At 41.8% G+C, this 24,956-nt stretch overlaps 1 protein-coding gene across 1 annotated transcript in view; it reads left to right on the forward strand.

Annotated features, from left to right (window-relative positions):
- Positions 1 to 24,956, forward strand: part of LOC308280652 (NACHT, LRR and PYD domains-containing protein 12-like) — a gene marked incomplete at both ends in the record, with an annotated part of 82,259 nt that overhangs the window by 16,234 nt on the left and 41,069 nt on the right. The window contains 6 exons of the mRNA XM_080754979.1: positions 337 to 416; positions 603 to 797; positions 999 to 1,072; positions 9,617 to 9,763; positions 10,427 to 10,481; positions 16,949 to 17,154. Coding sequence (XP_080611105.1) covers positions 337 to 416; positions 603 to 797; positions 999 to 1,072; positions 9,617 to 9,763; positions 10,427 to 10,481; positions 16,949 to 17,154 — 757 coding nt within the window. The remainder of the gene's footprint in view (positions 1 to 336; positions 417 to 602; positions 798 to 998; positions 1,073 to 9,616; positions 9,764 to 10,426; positions 10,482 to 16,948; positions 17,155 to 24,956) is intronic.

The following is a 24,956-nucleotide window of genomic DNA, read 5'->3' on the forward strand; positions in this document are numbered from 1 at the left end:
TGCAGCACATTCTGAAGGTGTTCCTCACTTTTTGCTGCTTCCACAAAGTCTGATGTGAATTTGACCCCACGCTCGGCACAGTCATTCACAACATTAATGGCACGCACATTCACCACACCTGCCTGGAATGATGCACTGGTACCCCAATCCTCTACATTGAGTGCAAGAAATGCTGGATCAATTTGCAACTGGTGCATACCGAACCAGCAGTCTTGGTTGGCAAGGTCGGCTAACCTGGTGGCCGGTGAGAGGACTGGAAACTTTGGCTTGCTGAAACCAGTGACAAAGCGCTGCTGTGGGGCTCGCATGGGGAGGTAATCTGGTTTGTGCTCCAAGATGGCATCCGCAAGTGCACGCCGCTCATCAGATGGCACCTTGGTGCTGAAGAGTGCCAGGGGCAGCATCTCACCAGACAGGTACCAGAGGTGCCTCTCCAGTGCTTTCATGGCTGACATTGCAATGCCCTCGTCAAGAGACTTGTACTGGTACAGGTTGTGGTACAGTTTGAGGTCATTCCATCCGCTGTCTGCAGGATTTTCACAGGTCAGCCACCATGTTGCGTAGATGTGCGTAATGAAATTCGCAAACGCCCGAATCTTCAGCACCTGCTGCTGTGTGCTGATGGTGCCCTGGGGAAGCAAGGCGATGTGCTGCTCCATCAAAGCCAGCTTGAGTGTGTAGAGGAGCTTGGCCATCCAGCGCGCCTTGTGCAGCGCTCCAGGCCGTTGGATGTTTACTGGAGTCTGTGCTACATCCTCTGCACCCAGATAGACAAGACACAGCTGCACAAACTCATGGTAGTCGCCTCGCTTGTAGTCAATCACTGCAGCAGCACATGCAGTGAGTTCAGTGCGCAACTTGGCCAGGAACGGTTGTTCAGTGTTGGCAGTGATGTAGCGGGACAATGGGTCACTGTATTTGTGCGGCAGCAAGTTCCAGTTGTCCTGTAGACGCTTAAACAAGGTAACCTCTGGTGAGCGTGACACCTCCACCTTGAGGCCAGTGAAGATTTGGCTGAGGATCACCTCACCAATGTGATGCCGGCACCCAGACCAGAGCAGTGGTCGACCAAGTGAGAGCTGGATGGCAATGCAGGCTGCTGTGAGATGGCCTGTGTTTGATGCAGTGGTGTCAAATGCCATGTTAACAACCTGGTCGGCACAGCACCAGTCCTGCAGTACCTTGCATTTCAGTCGGGCAATTATCTCTCCGCATGCCTCGTCTTTCCCCTTCGTATATGCTGGCACACCAAGCAGGTGTCAACCTGCTGTCCCAGTGCAGGGTGCACATTGGAGGTGGTGTCCACTGCCTGTGGAGTTCTTTACTGACATCCTCCAGCACTTTGCGGCGTGATCGATCAGCTGTCGCATAGGATGCAGAAACATTTGCACAATTACCACCCGACTCTGTGATCAGGCCTCGCGTAAAGGCAGCCTGCTGCATCGGTGTGATTTTTAACCGTGTAGCCAGTGACACAAGACTCGGCCGGCTGAGGATGTCGGGTGGAATTAAGACTGTGGTGCCAGTCTTCTTACACTTGCAGGAGGGTGTGTTCTCTGCCGGTAGAGTGGTCATTTCATCTGTATCGCTATCCTCATCACTTTCGCTCTCCAACATCGCCATGCTGGACTTCATTGTCATTTCCTGCTTCTCCTTGGTGTTTTTTTCCTGCCGGGAAGCTGCCTCAGCTTCACGCTTCTGTTGCCGCTTTACCTTGGATCTCAACTTAGCATCCCATGCACCAAATGTGGCCACTCTGTCTCCCTTCATGCTAGCCAGGAAAGCAATGTCCTCTGGATTGTGGATCTGCTCCTCTGCGTTTGGAGACCACAGTGGGAATGTGGCATCTAGCCTGTGCTCCATTGCATCCACCTGTTGAGCTATAGCCTTACTGGAGCGCCGGGCCTGCGGAATACGCTGCAGCTTTTTGTTGTCATCAACAAGTGCCACCAGTTTCTTGCACGCCTGCGCATCGCTTACCATTGGGATGTTGGCCTTGGCATAAAATGGTCTCACTTGCTCCAGGACGACCTTGGCTACCATGAACCGTGACATGGCTCCAGTCAAGCCGGGTCGCTTTTCATGCTGTAGCGCATCATTGTTATACAGCATGCACCGCAAGATCTGTCGACCAGTTGGCAGTTTTCAAATTACACATGTTACTGTAGCTAACAAGATGACTAGCAAACAGTAGCTAGCTGCATTTAATTAACACAAAATTACATTCAAGTGATAAAACGAATTCTAATCATTAATATACCAAAGTACAACTCATATGTCCATGACAGATCTTTAATAAAAGTAAACCAACACAAAGAATAAAGAGTAGATTACCTTAATTGTCTTCAGATCAAGGGTGGAGTCTGCCTCACAGCATGTGTTTTGTTAGCATTAGCATTGTTCCTTGATTGTCTCAGGTTAGCATGGCTACCAAATAAACATTGAATATATTATATTGAATGTTGAAATGGAAGTTGTAGCCAGAGAGCATTATTCACAATGTGTTGGTGATGACAGTAATATTAAATTAGATCAAGTAGATTTAAAAAATAATAACAAAATAAATAAGGTAAACATATGCAGATTTACAACTTTTCCATAAAAAATGATCGCCGTTGCGCTTCTAAATCACCAGATATTGCAAAAATATTTTGCATATGTTGTAACAACATGCATTGGCACACTTTTATCAATAGAGTGGAACAGTAGGTTGAAAATGTATATTTTGATGCACCCTAATATATATATATATATATATATTATAGGTGTCGAATTTAGCGTGCTATTAACTAGTTCAAAAAACTAACTTAAAATCCTTTTAATGCCGATAATCTTTTTTACATGCGATTAACGCAGCTGATGTTTGAGCCTCGGTACGCTCCGTAGTATAGAGAGTGAGGAAGCGAATTTGTTGCGAGTGACAACAGACAGTCAGTGTGAGATGCGGCTAGCAGCAGGGCTAGTGAGACAGACAAAACAGCAGAGATTTTTGCAGCAGACAACCACAATATTACCGGAGTCGCGCGCATCAAATACCGCGTATCACAATTGAAACGGCACATCTGTAGACAGCGCGAGCCCCAGACACACGCTCCCAAGAATATGAGCGGCTCCACCTTGTACACGAGCACATAGTAGCCTATGTCCTTTATACAGTGCTCCCCAGACCCCCGCACCAACACGCTAACAGTGACCACCGAATGCATGCGACAACGGCCAGAGAACCCACATAGCAAACAGGTTTGGCCCGATTCTGGCTGAAATCCGGCAGGTTTGGATGACTATGCCTTGTGTGGCACACACCTCCAACAAGTCATCACAGTGTGTCTACATCATAACATAACAGCTGGGTTTCTCATAGTGAACTAGGGTGCCCAATAACACCAGTCCAGGGTGCCTCAGAATACTTTGATAATATTTAGAATGTATCAATATTACTTCAGTTAAACCACTTTAGACCCTCTAATGCAGGGGTGTCGAACTCATCTTGGGGTGAGGGCCGCATTGGATGAAAGGCGACTTGATGAGGGCCGAACCAGTCGCGGATCGGATGGCATGCACACTCGCGCACATGTTCGCTCTGTTTTTCTTCCTGTCGTCTCATCCACTGCTGTAGCTAGCAGTATAGCAGTATATCATTTTACAAATTGTGTTCATTATTAAGTAAAATAGCTACTTTCATTATTGGTATTACAGTTGCAGTTAGGTACAAGAGATGCTATTTGTTTAAAGGAGTAGTTCATCCCCAAAATGACTTTTTTTTCTTTGATTACTCACGCCATGGAGAAGTGAGTTCAATAATATATTTTTATTTTATTTGTCGCATTACTAAGACAAAAATGTGATAATAGTACACTTCCCCCCATTGATTCCGGATGGGGACCCAAATGCATTTGGTTCCCCATCCGGAATCAATAGGCATGCATTTATTGTAATCAAATTTCTGTTTTAGGAATGAGTCTACATTGGCTCCATGGCATTTTGGGGGTGAACTACTCCTTTAAGAAGTGCCAATAAGAATAAACCATTTGATAATAGAATAATTCAATTCCTGATAGTCTCCAGTACGCTATAATTTGTAAATGGCTAAAAAAAAGAAATATTGATGCAGGACAATAATTATTTTTATTGTATTTTATAATTAAAAAAATTAAAGTAATGAAAAATAATGGCATATTCAGAAAATATCGGAATAATAAAACTTTTACATTTTTATTATTATTATATTTTTTAAATAAGTTATTTTTTTTAACAACATTAATTTCCATGTCTAATATGTGTAATCTTTGAGTACAGTTCGAATATTGTAGGTATGTTCAGGTATTATTCATAGCCAGACCAACCACCCTATTCCTAGCAATGCTGTCATCTTCAAAGAGAGAGAGAGAGCTGGTCACTTAACATTCCAATCAATCAACTCAATCACTGCCAGGTGGGAGAAACCTAGCCTGCAGTGTACAGACATTAGTTAGGTTAATTCTTAAAACATATGTTTGACATCCCTGCTCTAATGCCTCATGCATGCTTGCTTTGTAAAACACCCCTGAGTTGCACTGTACTTGAGTTATTTTTCCATACACCAATTCTCTTCACCAAAAATAGCCGATCTACAAGCTCTTGTAGTGAGCTTGTAACTCTGCTACTTTTGGTGAATATCCCCTTAGAATAGGGATGCTGGGGTTTAGTGATTGAATGCCAAGTATAAACGTTTATTTTAAATCTGTCCTAATGAAAGATTTAAGGGAGCCTCTGCACACTCAAAAGTGTGCAAAATCATGTTCTTTATTTTCAGTTAAATAAAGTGCAAGCTTTTGGTCATAGATCTTCTTCAGGCATGCAGCACCTTGATGAGCGGTGGTCCTTTCACTATTAATCTGTCCTAATGGAAGCAGATATTTTCTCAAGTTGTTTTATGTTTGTTAGGCCTATTATGGACAGTATTTGTTATTATTCCAAATAATAATAATTATGCTGCATTTGCATAAAGCAAGTATTTGTCTACTCCCATGTTGATATGAGTATTAATATCTGTTTAAGCTAGATTTAGAACAAATACAAAATATGCGATTAATTTGTGATTAATCGCGCGATTAACTACGAACAACCATGCCATTAATCCGATTAAATATTTTAATCGACTGACAGCTCTAATATATATATATATATATATATATATATATATATATATATACACATATACATACACATATATACACACACACAGTATATATATATATATATATATATATATATATATATATATATATATATATATATATATATATATATATATATTAAGGGAACAAAGTGTTCCCTTAATTCTTTGAGATTTCTTTGAGCAGTACTACAGTATACTATAATCAAATAAATTCAAATAAATTAAGGGAACATTTTGTTCCTTAATTTCTTTGAGCAGTATATATAAATATGGAGTGTTGCAGCTGTTTATTCTGTTACCTACACAATTTACAAATCTAGTTAGTTCACAAGCAACCAGCAGCAGAAAGCAGCTAGACTAGAGAACACACCCCTGGAGGCGAGAGACGGGATTTACAAACTAGGCCGTTTGTACACAACAATGGCCGCTCCCTGAGGAAGCATTAGCTTGTCTCTATTAGCGAGAGCATCAGGGACTGACTCAGAGCGAAAACATGTACTTTCAAGCGAGAAAAATAACCAGATTAATAATTTAACCAACGTGCTCCTGTATGGAGCCGTGGTCGGGTAGGACCTGTAATCAATAATGGAATATAATGCTTCTTTGGAACAAACAACTACTGGAACAGCCTGGAATCTACTAAAAAGATCTTTTGAGAGGTATGGGGGGTCGATTTACCCCGAAATTCACCTTTTAGTGAAGTGACAACATTAATGGTTATTAGCAATTGTATCATATTATAATTCCCTATATCATTACTTTTACTTTGAGTTAAGAGACATTAAATATTAAGACAGAAATGATCAAAGCCATCTTTATTTCACGGATTGGCATGTGAGGTAAACACAACTGTCCAAACTACACAACAAATTGTGTATACTGGAAATAGAGGTAAACTGTTGCTTTTACAAGCTTTACTCAGGAAAGTGTGAAACTGTAAAATGACAAAATGAAAGAACCTCAGAAATTAACTAATACCACTAAAATGCCAATTTAAGTCATTGATTGCCAAGGCCCGAGTTTCCCGAGTTATTACAGTAGTCCCAGGCTGCCACAGCCCGAGTTTCCCGAGTTGGCAGCCATTTTGAAAAAGAAAAAAAAAATATTGTATTAGGCATGATCGCAATCGCGAAATTGCATGTTTAGCCCCATAACAAACACATCTTTCAAAATGGCAAAATGTTTGTTTTGTCTGACTTTGAAGGCTTCTATCTCATGAATGCCTGAACGGATTTCCAAGCGGATTTTTTTGTTTGAAAGCTGTTAAAAGGCACTACACATATGGTGCATATATGGTGCATGGGCGTGCACGATCCGTGCACAAAAAATTGATCCGTGCACTAGAAATTTAGGAACGTGGCATGCTGGTACTTGGCGGCCATCTTGAAAAGGGCATTCAATATGAAAATGGCTGTACAAATTTGGGAGAATGCTTTTGTCAATAAAAACGTTATTTATTGTCAAGTTTCATATTAAATGAGAATTTTAGTGCTATTAGTTTATTGAGGATGTCATTAGATTGTAAGATTGAATTATGTACTTAGACTGCTATGATTAGATTTACCAAAAATTTGGATTGTCACATCATTTTAAGGTTAATACTGATGTTATTCCGAGGTTGACACCCATTGCATCCCACATGTTCTTCTAATAGTTTTGATTGTCTGTTAGTGTTTATGTCATTCATAAAAACATGCAGAGAAGCGAAAATCAAGATCTCTGTTGTCCCAAAAAAATATACAATTTGTCATTTAACACATGGGAAGCCAAGGTTTCTAACATTTCTAGCTGTTGCTGCTGCCGTCGTTCACTTACGCATTAATTTTGAAGAGCCTCGGAAGCTTTGTGCGTGTGCACGTGAGTGTCCACTGACGATTGAGGAAGATAATCCATTTGTTTACAAACGCTCGTGAAACTAAAATCCAAACCGGGGCCGACCATCGCGGTAAAGTGTCGCCGTGAAAACAGGCAGATCTCTGCTTCCCTGGCGTTCTTTGCACCTTATTCAGAGATAAAGCCCTTTTTATGTTCCAGCCTAGAATAGAAATCAATGCAGCCCAGACGCCATTTTGTGTCTGTGAACGTCACATTTTGACGTATGGACCAGGGTCTTTCACAGGGCACACTGCATACGCGCAGCTGCATGCTGCACCATTAACCCTTTGTTCCTTAACGAGATGACTCATTTTTGGCAGAGTGACCTCTAGCGGCCGTATGTCGTTACTGAACGAGTTTGGCCTCCCAAGTGTTAATACCATTTATAGTCAGCGGCTATGTTTGGGTAGAAGCTGACAACCCTTTTTTTTTCTTTTCTTTTTTTTGTTTGTTTGAAGGTACCCATCGAAGAAGTTTTAAGGTGGTTGGCATTTGAATTTATTTCCTGGTGACCTTTAGAAGCCCTTCAATATTTGAATGCCCATTTCATGCTATAGAGGGTATGTGCGTGACATCACTGTTGCTGGAAGTTATGTGGGAACATGCCTACTGAGTGGCAAAAAACGAATTTCTGCCATTGACAGCCCATACAAAGTTAACTCACCAACATTGCGGCTGTACTGAAAGCTTGAATTATCCTCTTTCTATCTGCAAAGTTTTTGTTTCATAAAAATCCACCATAGGCATGTTATGAGCTACTTTCTGTCAAGACATTCTGTGCAGGTTTTTATTTTTCCAAGTGTCAGAGTTTGGAAGCACTCGTTTTCAACAACACAACATCCTGCTGCCTCCTGCATTATGTGCAAATTAGAAACAGGTGGTATGCAGGGCCGTTGAGTTATTTGCAACTAGCACTTCCAAACTCTAATGCTCCATGCTGCTCAATGTTTTGCCACTCTGTCTAGATTAAGGTGGTGGGTCCCAGTGGACGTGCATACCCTCTATTGTCAAATAATCTGATTAAACATCATATGAATTTGCTTAATTCTTTACTTTTAAATATATTTTTTGTATATTTTTTGTTTTATTAAAGTAAATAGATAAAAGACAATATAGAAAGTTATTTTGAATGTTATTGCAATAGATTTAAAATATTATGGTAAAAGGCAACTTCTTTAACCCTTGCATTGTGTTCGAAAACTGGTGACACTTTTGGTGTTAGCGGGTCAAATTTTACTTGTGATAACAAATAATAGTGATTCAAAATACTCCAAAAATGGAGTAAACACATATTATTTTGAGTATTCAGGGGAAAGCGCATGCCGAATCTGAAGCCGGTGGGACTAACGGTTCTCGAGATACGCGGATTACAGACAGACAGACAGACAGACAGACAGACAGACACGCACGCAGAGACTTCTCACATTTATAGATAGATGTTAAAATTCACTAATTACATGTCCTATAATGAGACAAGGGCTAATGATGTTATCTGGCTATAATAGACTAATATTAAAACACACTTCCAAAATAAATCACTTGTTTTTATGTTTTAACTTAATTTTTATTATTAACAAATATTAACAAAAAAGTGACACTTGTTGTGTTATGGGTAAAAATGTACCCGTATGCAGTATTTGCTATCTGTCATTCATTACATCAGGTATAGCCTATAAAACCAATTCATATAATTTGATATGTAACCAAATGCTGTGCGACAGGCCACCTACTGGCCAAAAAAACAAAAAACAAAAAAAAAACAATAACAATTTAAACTTTACTGTACAACTTGTAATTACAGTATGTTAAAGCAGCTATCCCAATAGCTGACACTGATCAATATTTGTGCAAAGTGTGGACCCAGTTCGAGTAATGGTGTGCTGTGAGACCCTCCACAACGCTGACTTGGCACTGCATGGGTGTCTCTAGGTTCTAATAGAAAGATATTGTCTCAAATAGTTCCACGTTAAAATATCCCCTTTTTTAAATTATTCCCGCCGGGGGACGCTGTGGGTGCTGGGGGCGTGTTTCTCCCTCCGCGTCATCAGTGCCCACACCCTAGGTGGGGTCGGCGATAGGGCCTTTCTGTGTGGAGTTTGCATGTTCTCCCCGTGTCTCCTATGGTTGATACCCTCACAAAAACATGCAGTAATCCTGGTCTCAATAATGCCTACCCCTGGCCAGCTGAGGCGCCTGATGGAGGGGAAAGGAACTGGTTGGAATAACGTGTTCCTTCCACGCGCTACGTCCATTCCGGGGAAATCCCCCCTGTCAGGTGAAAAGAAACTTGGACTACTCATGCATTGAAGGAAGCATGAGGTCAGTCCGTTGTCTCCCCAGGCGCGGCAGAGGGAGAGCAGAGCCCAGGATTACATAGGCAATTGGCACTGGGTGAAAATGGGTTGCAAAATCGTGGGATAAAAATTAAAAAAAAAAGAAAATATCACTTTTTTGTAGCTAGAAAATAAGCACCCTCGTCAGAGTTACAATCTCTGTGTGTGTGTGTGTGTGTGTGTGTGTGTGTGTGTGTGTGTGTGTGTGTGTGTGTGTGTGTGTGTGTGTGCGCGTGTGTATACACTGTAGGTTGTCAGGCTGCCTGATCACAGAGGAAGGCTGTTCTTATCTGGTCTCGGCTCTGAGATCCAACTCCCGTCTCAAAGTGTTGGACTTAAGCTACAATCACCCAGGAGACACTGAGCAACTCTCTGCTCTACCACTGGAGAGACTCAGGTATAGAGAGACGTGCTTCCACTCAGTGCAAATGTATTCTAGTATGTTTAGAGTATAGAGAAATCACACAGTAATGCTGTATAGCATTGTTAAATGTTTGATGGTAAAAACTATTATCAAATCCACTTTATTTCTATAGCACATTTTACAACCAAGGATTGCCTTCGTTCTTCCCGTCTGTGAATTAGGATGAGCGTGTGCATCCTTTTCACTTCCTTCCTTGACCAGCGGGTTAGTGGTCTTAGTGAAGGGGGACCCTTTTTCCTTATGAGTTAATCCCTGATTCTTATAAGGCAGGCTGCCTGCCATTAGCTGAATAAGGCCAGGGTCTCTAATTTTCTTCTGCTATGCCGCTAAAAAACTTGTAAGTGAACTGTACTGTCATGAAACTGTACCTTTTCCTATGCAAACTTTGAATAAATTATTCAATCAATCAATCAATGTCACTTCAATTTAACCACCTAGACCCAGTAAAACAGACCTGAGTTAAACTGTACATGGTGCGCTCTTTTTTTAAAGTCTCTTCACCAAAAATAGAAACTCTACAAGCTCACAATGCATCACAATGTGGCGCACAGGGGTGACCTGAGCCCAAATGTTTGAGAACCACTGATCTAGTTAGTAGAATATACAGGCCTGACTTTGTCTCTCCTTCACCCCCAGTGTCGACTATGGTGAAGAGAAGATGCTGACACCAGGTTTGAGGAAGTGTAAGTCTGTATTCTGTTTAATTCATGAAATCAAAGCAGCTCATATACACAGCAGCATGTGACATTCACTCATTCCCATCCTACTGTGAATTAAGATGATAATAACCACAACTATGATACTTTGCTATAAACTAAAAATCAAACAGAATCTTACTTCCTGGATTTTATCAAGAAGACTCAGAGAAGGAGAAGACACGCCCACACCAGGGATATGCGCCATGACACTTTCGGTGGCAAAACTCTGAACGATAGAGACCTTTGTTGTATAATCGCTCCTGGTCATATGATGCAAAATGCACCATATGACCAGTTTGCCTGGTTAATAAACCAGACTGCACTCAACACCACCCCCTGGCGGTAGTGGTGTTGTAGTGAAGTCTGGCCCTCCACATTAACTAAGCTTTTTCCACTAGCCCGATGAGAGGGCTAGCCAATCAGGGCTGTAGGCTTGGGGCACGTGGTGGGTGGTGGCCTGGTTCAGAACCATTCAGCCAATCAGGCGAGTCTGTATGTATACAAACACATCCCCCCTCCACTCTCATTACAGACATCAAACAGGTCGTAGTCTTTGATGCTTTCATTGACTAACGAGCTATTGACATGGCTCAATCAATTACCGCAGTTAAAAACCCCTTTGAAGTTCAAAGGGAGCAATTAAGAGCTGGTTAGCCCCAGAAATGGAATCTCTCCCTGCAATCCCAGACTCTCTTCCCAAAACGAAGTGTGTGATAGAGGCTGGCACCGCCAGGCAAATGACCAGTGGTTGCATGCTGAAATACTAAAATATCTAAAAACACAGATTGAACACAAAAAATAACTCAGGATTGTGTTGATCGTGTCCCAAACAACAATAAAATAAGATCTGGTTGTCCCAGAGGTGAAGTGGTCCTTTAAGGATATTATGTTATCAATATTATGGACATATCTGGGAATGCCCATATTTGCTAATGCCCTTATATGGGCATGTTTTGACATAGCATTGTTGACTATCATGCAGGGGTCTCCATATGAGTAACTGGTCCCATAAACATCACTGGCTAGATGGCCAAGAATTGGCGTGCACGTCACCCTGAGGTGTCTTACTAGTAAATATTGTAATAGGGCAATAAGTGTAATAGTGTAATAGTGTAATAAGTGTAATTGTGTAATAGCGCAATAAGTAATCATGTAACAGCTGCCCCTTGTGACGTGGGTAGAGCTGCGAGGGCCCGGTCATCGCTGCTTGCAGCTTTAATTCCTATTATTCCCCTGAATTTATCACATTTTTGAGGTGCTAAACGAACTCCAAAAGTTGTGCAACTTTGCACGCACATCACAAGTGGCGAAAGGTTTCGTATTTTACAATACGGTTTCACCATGTACAAACATCGGTACACACCTGTATCATGTCCGGATTTACAAAAAAGTGTCCTGGTGCCACGTCCGAAACCAAAAAGGAAGTCAGCCATTTTGACTTCGTTGTGACGTTTTGGAGCATTTTGTGACGTTTTCACGTGTCGCACTTTAACAAACTCCTCCTAGCACTCGGGTGACTGAAAACAAATCTCTTCCAGTCTGACTGCATTTATCAGTCAAAAAGACAGGTATTTCTCTCCCCCTTTAGCCCGGGAGAGCAAACATGACTTATTAGTGTGCTGGGCAACCAGACTAATAGTCCTGGGGAAACTTTATTATTATTCTCGTGCGCATGCATTTTGCTAAGAGAAAAGTTGATTGATTTAATTGATTGAATTTATTAGTGAATACATTTTCCCCACTGACTTTAATTAAAAATTAAACTTTTCCCAAATATGGAGATGACTGACTTCATAGATGTATGACATCATAGACCACATGAGACCATACTGTATGTCCATATATGGGCATCCCCCCCTGAAAACATTAATATTAATTCCATAATATATTATGCCCATATATATGAAAATCCCTGATTACTCTGATTTACACCCTACCTTCATTTCTCCATATATATATGTATATGGATATATATTAATAAAAGATAAAATAAATAAAATGTCCATATACAGTATGGGCATTCCCAGATGATGCCCTGTTAGGGTCAGAGATGGGAAAAGTACTCGCATTCTGTACTTAAGTAAAAGTAAAAGTACTTGTGAAAAAAACGACTTTGATAAAAGTAAAAGTACTCAATTCAAATAATTACTCAAGTAAAAAGTACAGGCTTTGAAAAGTACTTTTAAAGTAAAAGTAAAAGTATTTTTACCGTATGTTTCTGTGCAAAGCCAATAGAATTTGAAGGATATTAAACTTAAAAGATCCCCACCAAACACACGTCTTAAGACTGGCCCAGCATTGGTTTCCTAACTATGATGTGAAATCTAAATACAGCAAAGGTTTTCTACCTTTTTAGACTGAGTACCACTTATATAAAAATATATAGGCCTATACATATCCCACGATCCCAAAAGATTGTAGTCAGTAACGTAATCCGATTACTGCAATTTAAAAAGTAACAACTAGTTACTTTCAATTACTCGATTTATGATGACTGTTAACAGTTTTATCATAAAATATCTAATTTTAAAGATTCACCTACTGGATAACACAATAGTCCACTTGTACACATACTGTAATTCACACAAACTACTGCATGTTCAGAAAATAGAATAGGTTAGATCAGGTCCTCAACCTTATTTTTTTACCAGTACCACTCAGAAAATATTTTTATATTCATAGACAGGCACAGTACACACATAAGGCAAAAGTATTCCTACAAACAAAATAAAGAAAAACGACTTAATAGCTTTATATCCAAATGACTGGTACTTTCTAAGCAATGGCCAAATGTATAATGTACATATACTGTACTGTAGGCATATAAGAAATAGATGTATTGTTGATTTCAAGCATTCACTTGTGACGTCGGCCGCCTCTCAATGCAAACAACCAACCTCTGTCACTGACATACTCTTGCTGAGAACGACCAGCATCCGTTCTCCTATAAAAAACAAAAGAAAATCATGTTTTACTCATAACAGCTCATAAATAGCCTCGATACAAGACTGTCTTGATCCAAGGCTAAACAAGCGAAGCACCAGCGCCCACCAAGTTACACCACTTTTTCATGTCAAGGACCCCCAAAATGACACTTATTAGCCCATGGACCACCATGCATCACTGCTCTAGCAGTGATTCTCAACCATTTAAATTCCAAGGACCCCCAGTTTGACATGCATTAGGCAATGTTAATTTAACTCTGAGAGTGTACACTGTGAGTGTTACAGACCCATGATCCATTTGGTTCCTAAATATCATTTAGTTGTGGACCCCCTGGGTTGGAACTCCCTCAAGGACGCCTGTAGGTCCCCGGACCCCACTTTAAGAACCAATGGCTTAAACAAGCCACTTTATAAGGACTGCCTTTTGCTTACCGTTGTAGAAACAGCGTGTGTAAGCCTTCATACACATCTTCTTCTGCCTTGTGTGGTAAATATTCCATAAATCGCCACTGAACCTAGCCTATTTGTTGGTGTTAAACTTATCAGTGCTGCCATTGTAATCAAAGGCAGATACAGCGTTCCTAAATCAGATTATTAGCTTTTATTTCCCAACAGAAACGTAATAAATGACCACTGTTTTCATCCAAGTTTCTCCACGTTGAGTAAAAACAACAACAGCCGGGCGGTATCATCCAATCACAGAGAGGGATACGTAAAATAATAGTCATTGATTGGCTGTGAGACGCTCCATGCGGAAATGGTGTCAGCAGACTCACAAATTCACAATGCGTCGCGGTTAGCCGTGCTGTGAGCTTGTAGATCTGCTATTTTCGATGCACACCACCGTCTTACGACTGAACATAGCATAACATGCTGGCGTTCCCTGAAGCGACGCTTACGACAATGCGTACTGGTATTTCTACTTGAGTATTTTATTGTTTCATTTCATCTGCCGCGCGGCGGCGCAACATTAATTTATCATTAACACCAAAGTAGCGAGCCTGTTTTGAAAATGTAGCGGAGTAAAAGTACAGATACTTGTGTTAAAATGTAACGGATAAAAGTAAAAAGTACTCAGAAAAATAATTACTCAGTAAAGTACAAAGTACTGAAATATTTTACTGTAACGAAGTATTTGTACTTCGTTACTTCCCATCTCTGGTTAGGGTACCCCCCCCGGGATATATGGAGATCCCCAGGCCCTAACTTGACAAGGCCCTGCTTGGCTTTATTAATTAACTAACCAAATGAAAATGGAACCAAATGGACCATTTGGTTTCGTTTAGGACTTCCTTAGAGTCAATAAATAGAGCAATACTATAGAATGATAAACAAGAAAATATACAATGCTTTGCTATATAAACACCATAGGCCTAAACATTTAGAAATCAGATAGGTCTATCATTAATTTCTAAATGACCAAATAACATTAATTTAGTTTCTCTGCATGCATATGCAGGGGGAGAGAGAGAGAGAGAGAGAGAGAGAGAGAGAGAGAGACAGACAGACAGACAGACAGACAGACAGACAGACAGACAGACAGACACACAAATTACACAAATAGCCAATCTACAAGCTCACAATGCCACACGAAGCAAAGTAAAAGAATTACGCTTGATACTGTATGTCCCGACTTTCATTCGTGTTATTATTATTAACTAACAAAACTGTGCTGTGCCCAGCTATAATTCAGCCTATTCGCCGTACAATGGTGACGCGCATTGAACATATAAGAGCTACAAGCTCACAACACATTGCAGCGCGCTGCGCTGTGAGCTTGTATGTCTGCTTTTTAGGTAACACGGCCATGCACTCAGAGTGAGCTTATATTCATCAGACGATAATGGTAATAGTGGTAAATAATAATAATAACATAGGCCTACTGATGAATAAATAACAGCATAGAGGTATAGAGGTAACCAAGTACACAAATAACAGCTTATTTGTTGAAATGATGAGAATATGTTGATACAGTGGTCTGGGTCCTGGCCGTCTAAGACACTGGATTCTGCCTGTCTAAAAGCCCTCTCCACTTGGACAGAGCAGGCTGGCTGCACCGGGAGACTTGCAGCCGTGTCTCCCTGCGCAGCGTGTATCTATACAAGCTATTCATTTTGTTCAATAAATTATAGATCACCTAGTTGTTCTTTCTATGTATTATTAGCTGAAATGATGAATAGCTTTCATAAACATGCTGTGCATTGCCGGCAGCTTCCACACTTCTCCTGGTCAGCAAGAGCATCATCTCCCCGCCAATGATTCCTCCTGCATGGCTAAAATGCAGCGTGAGGTTAAACATTTATTAGGCTTGTATGTCTTGAGATTCACTATTATTATTATTCTCAACGAGCTTGCATGCTTGATATGAATGATTAGTCTCTTTGCTAAGCTGACAGTGAACTACAACTGATCCATTATGTAAGTATGAAATAATGGTACATTATTTCATACTTACGAAACGTTTTAGAAGGGGAAAAAAACAAGAACATTTGTCTTGAGTATTTAGGAAAAGTCATGGAAGGGGACATTTCTGAGACCTTCACAAGCAAAGTTATTGCACTTTGCGATCTCAAAATCGGACAAAAATACTGGTTAGTCACCGTGTTCTAGGGGATTAATCGGATCAACATCGAATTCGCTTGGCATACACAAGACGATGAAAATGAGTTTTTGTCGTGAGTTTTTGTAAAACGGCGTGACCGTGGCAAAGCGTCAAACTTCCTTCGCCAAATAGGAAGTGCCCCCTCTTCTAATTGGTCAAAAATTGATTGTTCCTCTATTTGGCTATAACTCATCGACCGTTTCTCGTACAAAATTGTGGGTGGTGTCATTTGATTTGTTTTAGAGTTCTTGTTCTTCATTGGTGTAATTAAGCCCTGCCCTCTATTCTGATTGGTCGATATTCAATAGTTCCTGTAACCTTTCAACGGTTTGTCGCTCAGACTTGTGGGTGGTGTCAAAGGACTTGTCCTTCATTGGTGTAACTTAATCCCACCCCCTCTTCTGATTGGCTGCTGCCCCTTGTGATGTGGGTAGAGCTGCGAGGGCTCGGTCATCGCTGCTTGCAGCTTTAATTACTGTTTATATTTCTATATTATGAAGTTATATTTGTTTGTTAACCGATGCTGTATTGTATCATGTTTTCCTCATCAGATATGTGTGAACTCACACTGGATCCAAACACAGCACACAGAGACCTCTCTCTGTCTGAGGACAATAGGATCGCGAGACGTCTGGATGAGGAGAAGGAGTTTCCTGACCATTCTGACAAATTTGATGATCGAGATAGATTTGACTACTATGAACAGGTTCTGTGTAGAGACAGTCTGTGTAGAGAGAGACGGTATTACTGGGAGGTAGAGTGGAGTACATATGTTGGTATTGCAGTGACATACAGTTATATCAACAGGAGAGGACATGGTACTGACTGTATGTTAGGACGCAATAACTTATCCTGGAGTCTGGATTGTGATCATAATGAAAACACGTATGTTGTCTTTCACAACAATGAGGAGACTGTTATCCCTGTCGGTCCCTCTGACTCCCACAGAGTAGCAGTGTATGTAGACTGTCCTGCTGGCACTCTGTCCTTCTACGGAGTGTCTTCTGACCAACTGACACTCCTGCACACCTTCCAGTCCACATTCACTGGACCACTCTATGCTGGGTTCAGGTGCTGGTCTCGTTCCTCAGTGTCTCTGTGTCGGATGGAGGAGGTTCAGTAAGATCCTGTGCCCTGTAGGAACACACACTGATGCTGATGTGATGCTACACTACACACACACATCATGAAACACACACCCGTACACACATTTGCACTGGCATGAACATGCGCATGCTCACACATAGCCACAAACTAGAGGTCTTCACGGGTCCAATTCTAACTACCCGAACCCAAAAGGACCCGGGGAAAATGGAACCGGACCCATATGGCCCCGTCTATAATTTGGAATTTGAGAACTGTTACCCGACCAGCCCCGAAACGTGACAGACCCGGTCCGAACGGCCCCGCCTCTTATTAGAAAAATTAGATCCGATACCCGAGCAGAACGAGAGGTCCGAGACCCGAACCTGTGGCCCCGAAATGAAAGAATGCCAACGTTATAGACTATATATTAAGAGTTGTATGAGACGTGACGTCTTTCTTACCTAAACGTCGCCATGGTAATGGTTGCAGCTGTTGCTGTCAGCGGTGCTGTCTCTCGTCACAACATGATCTTTTCCCAGACCAGTAAGTCAATCAATGCGGACAGTTTGTAAATACAAATAAATCCATGTTTTCTTTAGTCTATTCCTTCTTCTTTGGCTAGCCAATGCTAACGCTATCATTTTCTGTCGCATGTGGTGTTCATTATATCCTTCTGCTTTGAGTTTCCAATTATGCTTTGCAGTCAGAGCATGACAATACGCAATGACAACTCCATTGTAAACCCTTAACCAAAACGTTACGTTAATATCAACAATCTTTGATAATAATAACAATCCAACAGCTCCATGCAGTGTCGACTTGTTGTGACTGAGTGAGTTCTAAACAACTTGTCACAACCAATGCATCAGATTACATGCTGCATCGTTTAGTGCCATCTTGTGGCGTGATCGATTTAGTGCAGTTGATGCGTTCTTTCATTCAATCTCGGCTGACTCGGCTCCACTCAGGTAACAGGAACCGTCGATTTCACAATCAGATACCCGGGAACCGGGGCAGAAGGAACCGGCCCCGGCCCGCCCCGCGGTAAATGCTCGGAAATGGCCCCGTTACCCGGCTCGGGGCGGGTCGGATCGCGGGTAATTTCGGATCTCGGGCAGGTCCGAAGACCTCTACCACAAACACACACGATCATGCACACGTACACGCACACACACACACAGACACACACACACACACACACACACACACACACACACACACACACACACACACACACACACACACACACACACACACACACACATACTGTATACAGTTAAACGCGTATGTGCACGCACACACACACAGACACAGTCACAGTCACAGACACACATACAATACTGAAATTATAGTTCACTCTGTACACACATGTGCACACACACGCATACATGTATGCAGGGGTGAGATGGCGTGGGCTCGGTTGGGCTCGGCGAGCCCAGACTTAATTTATCAAGGTGCACAGACGCGACGCGCGTGCATGCACGTCGTCAAGTTGTGTGACGCCGCGGTCAACATGAACACTTGTGTCCCCACCCTAACTAGCTGCTTTGCATAACAATACTCGGGTAGGCAGTTCTCACCTACGTCCTCATTTAAACTTGTATATACGGCCAGCAGCATGTTCGCCTTGCATTCTTTGCAGACTTTTAACTCCTTTCGGAACCTCTCCCTCCGCTATGCTCCGAGATGAGGTTCACTCTCACTCTTGTCATGCACAATCGGTCCGTTGGGAGGAAACTCCGCCATTCGCGAACACTTCTTACCTTTTGTGAACATTCTATCCAAAGAGTAAAGGTCTCTCATCTGTTTACTGCTCAAACGTTGGAGAGAAACGAAGCAGCGTTTAAACCGCTCATTTTGTCAGAGCTGCATAGCAGAGGGAGAGTTTCCGAAAGGAGCAAGCATATTTACTGATGTAAAGTCTGTCAAGTTATTTTATATAAAACTTAAAGGAAAATATTTATTTGAAACTAAAATAAAAACAACAAATTAACAATAAACTAAATAATAAGAAATATAATTACAAAATGTTGTGTGTTGTTGAATACAGTATTTCAACTAGTACCGGGCGGCAGGCATTCATGCACCAATGCGCGTGCACGAGGACGTGACGTCATGAATTTAGAGGGCCACCACTTAAAAAATCCATATCACACCACTGCATGTATGATACATGTATGTAATGTGCATTTGTGTAAACACACACACACACACACACACACACACACACACACACACACACACACACACACACACACACACACACACACACACACACGCACACACACACACACTAGAACCCTGCACAGACCTGAAATGTGAGGCCCGGCCCGGTCCTGGCCCATTGAATTCAAGCCCGGCCCGGCCCCTGGCCCGTTTGGTTCCGCTATTTACAGCCCGAGCCAGGCCCGAAGCCCGGCACCTTATTATTTAATTAATTATTTTCGTCTGTGGCTTTCACTGCTACACTCTCTATCAGTCCAATGACATCCCTCGCAAGTTCTGAAAAGGTTTACCCCTAATTTGAGTTTAAAGCTGCATGAAAATCCGGTGGTCTTAGACAGCCCTTTAGCTGTGGACTTGCGCTCCTCTGATTAAAACAAAGCCAGAAGTCAAGAGCACAGCAAGCAACACACACATCACAACACAAGTAAGGAATCTTCCTCCAGCCACCGTTTGTTATGTTACTGGATATATCCTCGCAGCAGAAAAGTAGACATTGATAATTGTCGGCTTGCCGTGGTTACAAACACCTGTCTCCATTCAAGTGGATGGTAGTCCAGTCTCATCCATTTCAATGGAGACAGATATTTTTTAATGTAGCTGGCCCAGTGGGAATAGGCCGTAACACACTCGCGCACACACACACACACACACACACACACACACACACACACACACACACACACACACACACACACACACCAGCACTCACACAGACAGATGAACTCAAACACAAGACACACGCAAGAACGCACGCACGCCACCGGCGGGGGGGGGGGGGGGGGGACACATTCGGCTAAAATGGCTATTTTCCTTTATTGTCTCCAACAGCCGAAGGCATGGGGAGAGACTATGTTTTCGCCCCTGTCCGTCCGTCCGTCCGTCCGTGCGTGTGTGTGTCCGTACGTCCGTCTGTTACCAGCTAATCTCCGGCGTCGTTGGGGTCCGGTCTCGGCCAAACTGTGCACACACACTCCCTGGATGCCAATTCAGAACCTCTGCCCCATATTTTTTTCATATGGGCCTTTTCTTCCAAAAGTTGCCGTTTTGTTAGCCATATTCGCTATCAAACTTCTTCAGAGTTTTACTTACTTATCTCCAAATTGTCCACAGAAGCTCCGTGTCAATCCCACTACAGTATCCACAGTGTGACTCGTCTGTAGCAAATATTAAAAATACAATTTCGTTACTCACCAAAAAAATGACGGTTTAGTTGAGTTGAAAGATTACTTTCCACCTCATGTCTAAAATACACATTTTAGTTAGAAAAGAAAATATTTCACCGGCCAATGGAACTTTCTATTGTAAGACCTGTTGAGAGTGGTGAAAATGTTTACTTTTCTAGCCATAAAGTGTATTTTAGACGTGAAGTGGGGGGCTCCGAGTGTCGCCACTAAGGAAAGTAGGCTTTCAACATCTTAGAACTCGTATTTTTTTTTTTTTTTTTCATTTCAGACGACAGGCTGAGCAGCCTGGGATATCATGGCTGTGAGCGCAAGGGCTCATCGGTGACATAGCGTTAAGGAGAACTCCTATGGAAAGAGATAGTAGAAATGTCTGTCCAGTGTCCCTGTATCCCCCGCATAAAGGCCTTTTATGCGGGGGATAAAAGGCCTGGACCTGTACCACGCTTGGTCCAGGTCCACTCACACTTAATGGAGAATAAGCAAGTGAATGTCTCCTTCTAGTATCTTCTTCAGCCTTCTAGCATACAAAGCTAGCTATAGCCTACAGCACTGACACTCAGTGTTGTTTACCAAACGGCCACAAGGCTGTTGGGAGTGTAATCTGTGCTTTTACCGTAACTGAGAAAGTAAGGGCGCCCTCAGATCTGTCCTACGCAAACTAGACTGTTTCCGTTGCACTAATGTGTGTCTGCCAGTCCGTGTTATGTTTGGAATTAATCGGAAGATATTATAGTAGTGTGGGGGGGCGGGTCGACACGGGAGGGGGGGCCGGGCTCCCCCTCCCGGCCAATAGCCATGGCTCTGTGTAATAGGTGCCAGACACACACACGCGCGCGCACACGCACGCACGCACGCACGCACGCACGCAGGCACGCACGCACGCAAGAAGAGATTATTGTTTTCAACAGCTCTATAATCTCACATCAGTTGTATTGAGTCTCCATCCCACTGTCACAACTCCAAGTCATTATGTTGATTCCATGTTAGGTTTTCACTACTCCCTAGCACACAACAGGTGATCTTTTCAGTCCACTCCACTGATAATTTGCCAAAATTATGAGCATTTGTGAATCTGTTAATATTCAGACGTTGTAAATATGGTTCATATGGGCTTGTGTGACCCATGTTCTGTTTCGTATTTGTTTAATATCTTCTCATACTGTAATAACCAACCAATAATGCATGCAATGAGTTAGTACAATGAGAATAGTACATTTATTATGTTACATTGTTATGGTCTGTTGATTTTTAAACTTTTTTCTTTTAAAATTAAATAAAGATGATGTGATTCTATATCAGATTTTCTTCTCTTATTTATATTGTTATTTTGGACATGTTGCGACTAGAGGTGGAAAATACTTGAGTAAAAGTACTCAAGTAATTACTCAAGAGTAGTTTTTTTGAGGATCTGTACTTTTAAAGTAATTTTAAATGCTCTACTTTTACTCTTACTTTTGAGTAATTTAAATAGTAAATACTTGTACTTCGTTACTTTTCATTTTGACAATGAAGTAAGAGTAATTTAAATTCAGTATATAAGTAAAGTAAATGCAGGTCTTTGACATACTGTACAGTTTACATATACTTTCTTAAAAAATGTTATTAAAAGTGGTTTTCTGAATAGTATTTTTCTCTTCCTGCTTAATGACATCTCATTGGGACAGCTTAGGTCAGTGGTTCTCAACCAGGGGCATAGTTCCGCCGATTTAAAACGAATCCAATACGGAACTAAAACTTCCTATGTTTGGCCGCTAGTTGCGCTGTCCAATGTAGACTTTGTGTACATTGGACCCCATTCGTTTTCCCCTTTGATTTTCTAACCTTAATAAAAGTTGTCATAAATAATTTATGGTTCCTGTTGCTAGTGAAAAACTCCCTTTCAATGATATGCGTTTTGTGCAAATATAGTCCCATTTATGTAAAAATTGATGATAAAGTTGCGGGGGGCGTGGCCAACTAAACTGATACCAGCCGGCTGTGTTCTTCTTCGTATGCTGTATTTCGGGAGGCTCCGACCACATTCTCCCATGTATGCCTGCGGTTCCACGTGACCGTTGGCAGCCAATAGCATTCCTTATGATTCCTGGGGTACCATACAAACAATGATGGCGACACCCATACAAGGGACACAAAAACTTCATTTTCGCAGCATAGAGACCAATGGCTTCGCTTCGTCCATATTTTTTTACAGTCTATGTTCTCAACCTGTGGTTCGGGGGGTCCCCAAATTATTATTTTTTCTTTTTGGGGGGGAGGGGGGGGGGGGGGGGGGGGGGGGTCCCCATTGTGCAACATTGTTTTCTCACTCAACAGTAAACAAACCTACGTACATAACGTTTAAGTGTAGGTGTCTGCACATTTCTAAAGTGAAAATTGAAGGACTTACCTCTAAAATGACAAATTAAACATTGGCCAAATTGTCGAATATTAGAGTGAGAAATTGTGTAAATAGCCGTTCTACATGCTCACAACGCCTCGTGGAACCGTGTTTTACACTATGTAATGCCTGAACTCTTAGTGCTCGTCAGGGTGGAGTGGTCCCCAGAGTGGAGTGGTCCCAAAATATGATTATTTTGGGGGTCGCGACCTGAAAAGGTTGAGAACCACTGGCTTAGGTAACCGTGTAATTAATGTTAAAAAAGTAAAAAAAAAGTACTTTAAAAAAGTACAAAGTACTAGTAAAAGTAAAAGTACTAGTTTTTTAAATAGGCTACTTTTTACTCTTACTTTTGAGTAATTTCCTGGACTAGTACTTTTACTCTACTTTGTGTATTTCACGAAAGTATAACAATGGGCCCGATTCATCAACTGTCATGACCCACGGCTCAAGTGAGTCAGAACATATTCACTCGGATACTAGTTTGCAAGAATAGATGAGATATATTATAATATTTGGTAGCAATACAATTACATCATATTCTTTTCTTAACAATATCCAAAATATAGTAGCAAAATAGATTCTTAGAACTCTATACTACAGATAATGAATAAGTTAAGGCAAATACTGATATTAGACTAGGAGTTAAAGGGAGGCGGCGCGAGCCGCTCCCTGACTTGAGCTGGCGAACAAACAAACAATATTACAAATGATCAAACAAAAGAACTGCGTACAAAACCAAGACCAAATAATAAACAGGGGAACCAAACGAAAAGGACTAAGATAACTAAACAAAACGAGCCTTTCCGAAGGGCGAAACAGGTATAAACTAAAGATGAGTTGAAAGATTACTTTCCACCTCATGTCTAAAATACACATTTTAGTTAGAAAAGAAAATATTTCACCGGCCAATGGAACTTTCTATTGTAAGACCTGTTGAGAGTGGTGAAAATGTTTACTTTTCTAGCCATAAAGTGTATTTTAGACGTGAAGTGGGGGGCTCCGAGTGTCGCCACTAAGGAAAGTAGGCTTTCAACATCTTAGAACTCGTATTTATTTTTATTTTTTTCATTTCAGACGACAGGCTGAGCAGCCTGGGATATCATGGCTGTGAGCGCAAGGGCTCATCGGTGACATAGCGTTAAGGAGAACTCCTATGGAAAGAGATAGTAGAAATGTCTGTCCAGTGTCCCTGTATCCCCCGCATAAAGGCCTTTTATGCGGGGGATAAAAGGCCTTGACCTGTACCACGCTTGGTCCAGGTCCACTCACACTTAATGGAGAATAAGCAAGTGAATGTCTCCTTCTAGTATCTTCTTCAGCCTTCTAGCATACAAAGCTAGCTATAGCCTACAGCACTGACACTCAGTACTTTCTCAGTTACGGTAAAAGCACAGATTACACTCCCAACAGCCTTGTGGCCATTCGCGGCCACAAGGCTGTTGGGAGTGTAATCTGTGCTTTTACCGTAACTGAGAAAGTAAGGGCGCCCTCAGATCTGTCCTACGCAAACTAGACTGTTTCCGTTGCACTAATGTGTGTCTGCCAGTCCGTGTTATGTTTGGAATTAATCGGAAGATATTATAGTAGTGTGGGGGGGCGGGTCGACACGGGAGGGGGGGCCGGGCTCCCCCTCCCGGCCAATAGCCATGGCTCTGTGTAATAGGTGCCAGACACACACACGCGCGCGCACACGCACGCACGCACGCACACAGGCACGCACGCACGCAAGAAGAGATTATTGTTTTCAACAGCTCTATAATCTCACATCAGTTGTATTGAGTCTCCATCCCACTGTCACAACTCCAAGTCATTATGTTGATTCCATGTTAGGTTTTCACTACTCCCTAGCACACAACAGGTGATCTTTTCAGTCCACTCCACTGATAATTTGCCAAAATTATGAGCATTTGTGAATCTGTTAATATTCAGACGTTGTAAATATGGTTCATATGGGCTTGTGTGACCCATGTTCTGTTTCGTATTTGTTTAATATCTTCTCATACTGTAATAACCAACCAATAATGCATGCAATGAGTTAGTACAAT

Source organism: Nannobrachium achirus, assembly GCF_963921795.1.
Source record: "Nannobrachium achirus genome assembly, contig: SCAFFOLD_159, whole genome shotgun sequence".
In the NCBI taxonomy this organism is placed as follows: Eukaryota; Metazoa; Chordata; class Actinopteri; order Myctophiformes; family Myctophidae; genus Nannobrachium; species Nannobrachium achirus.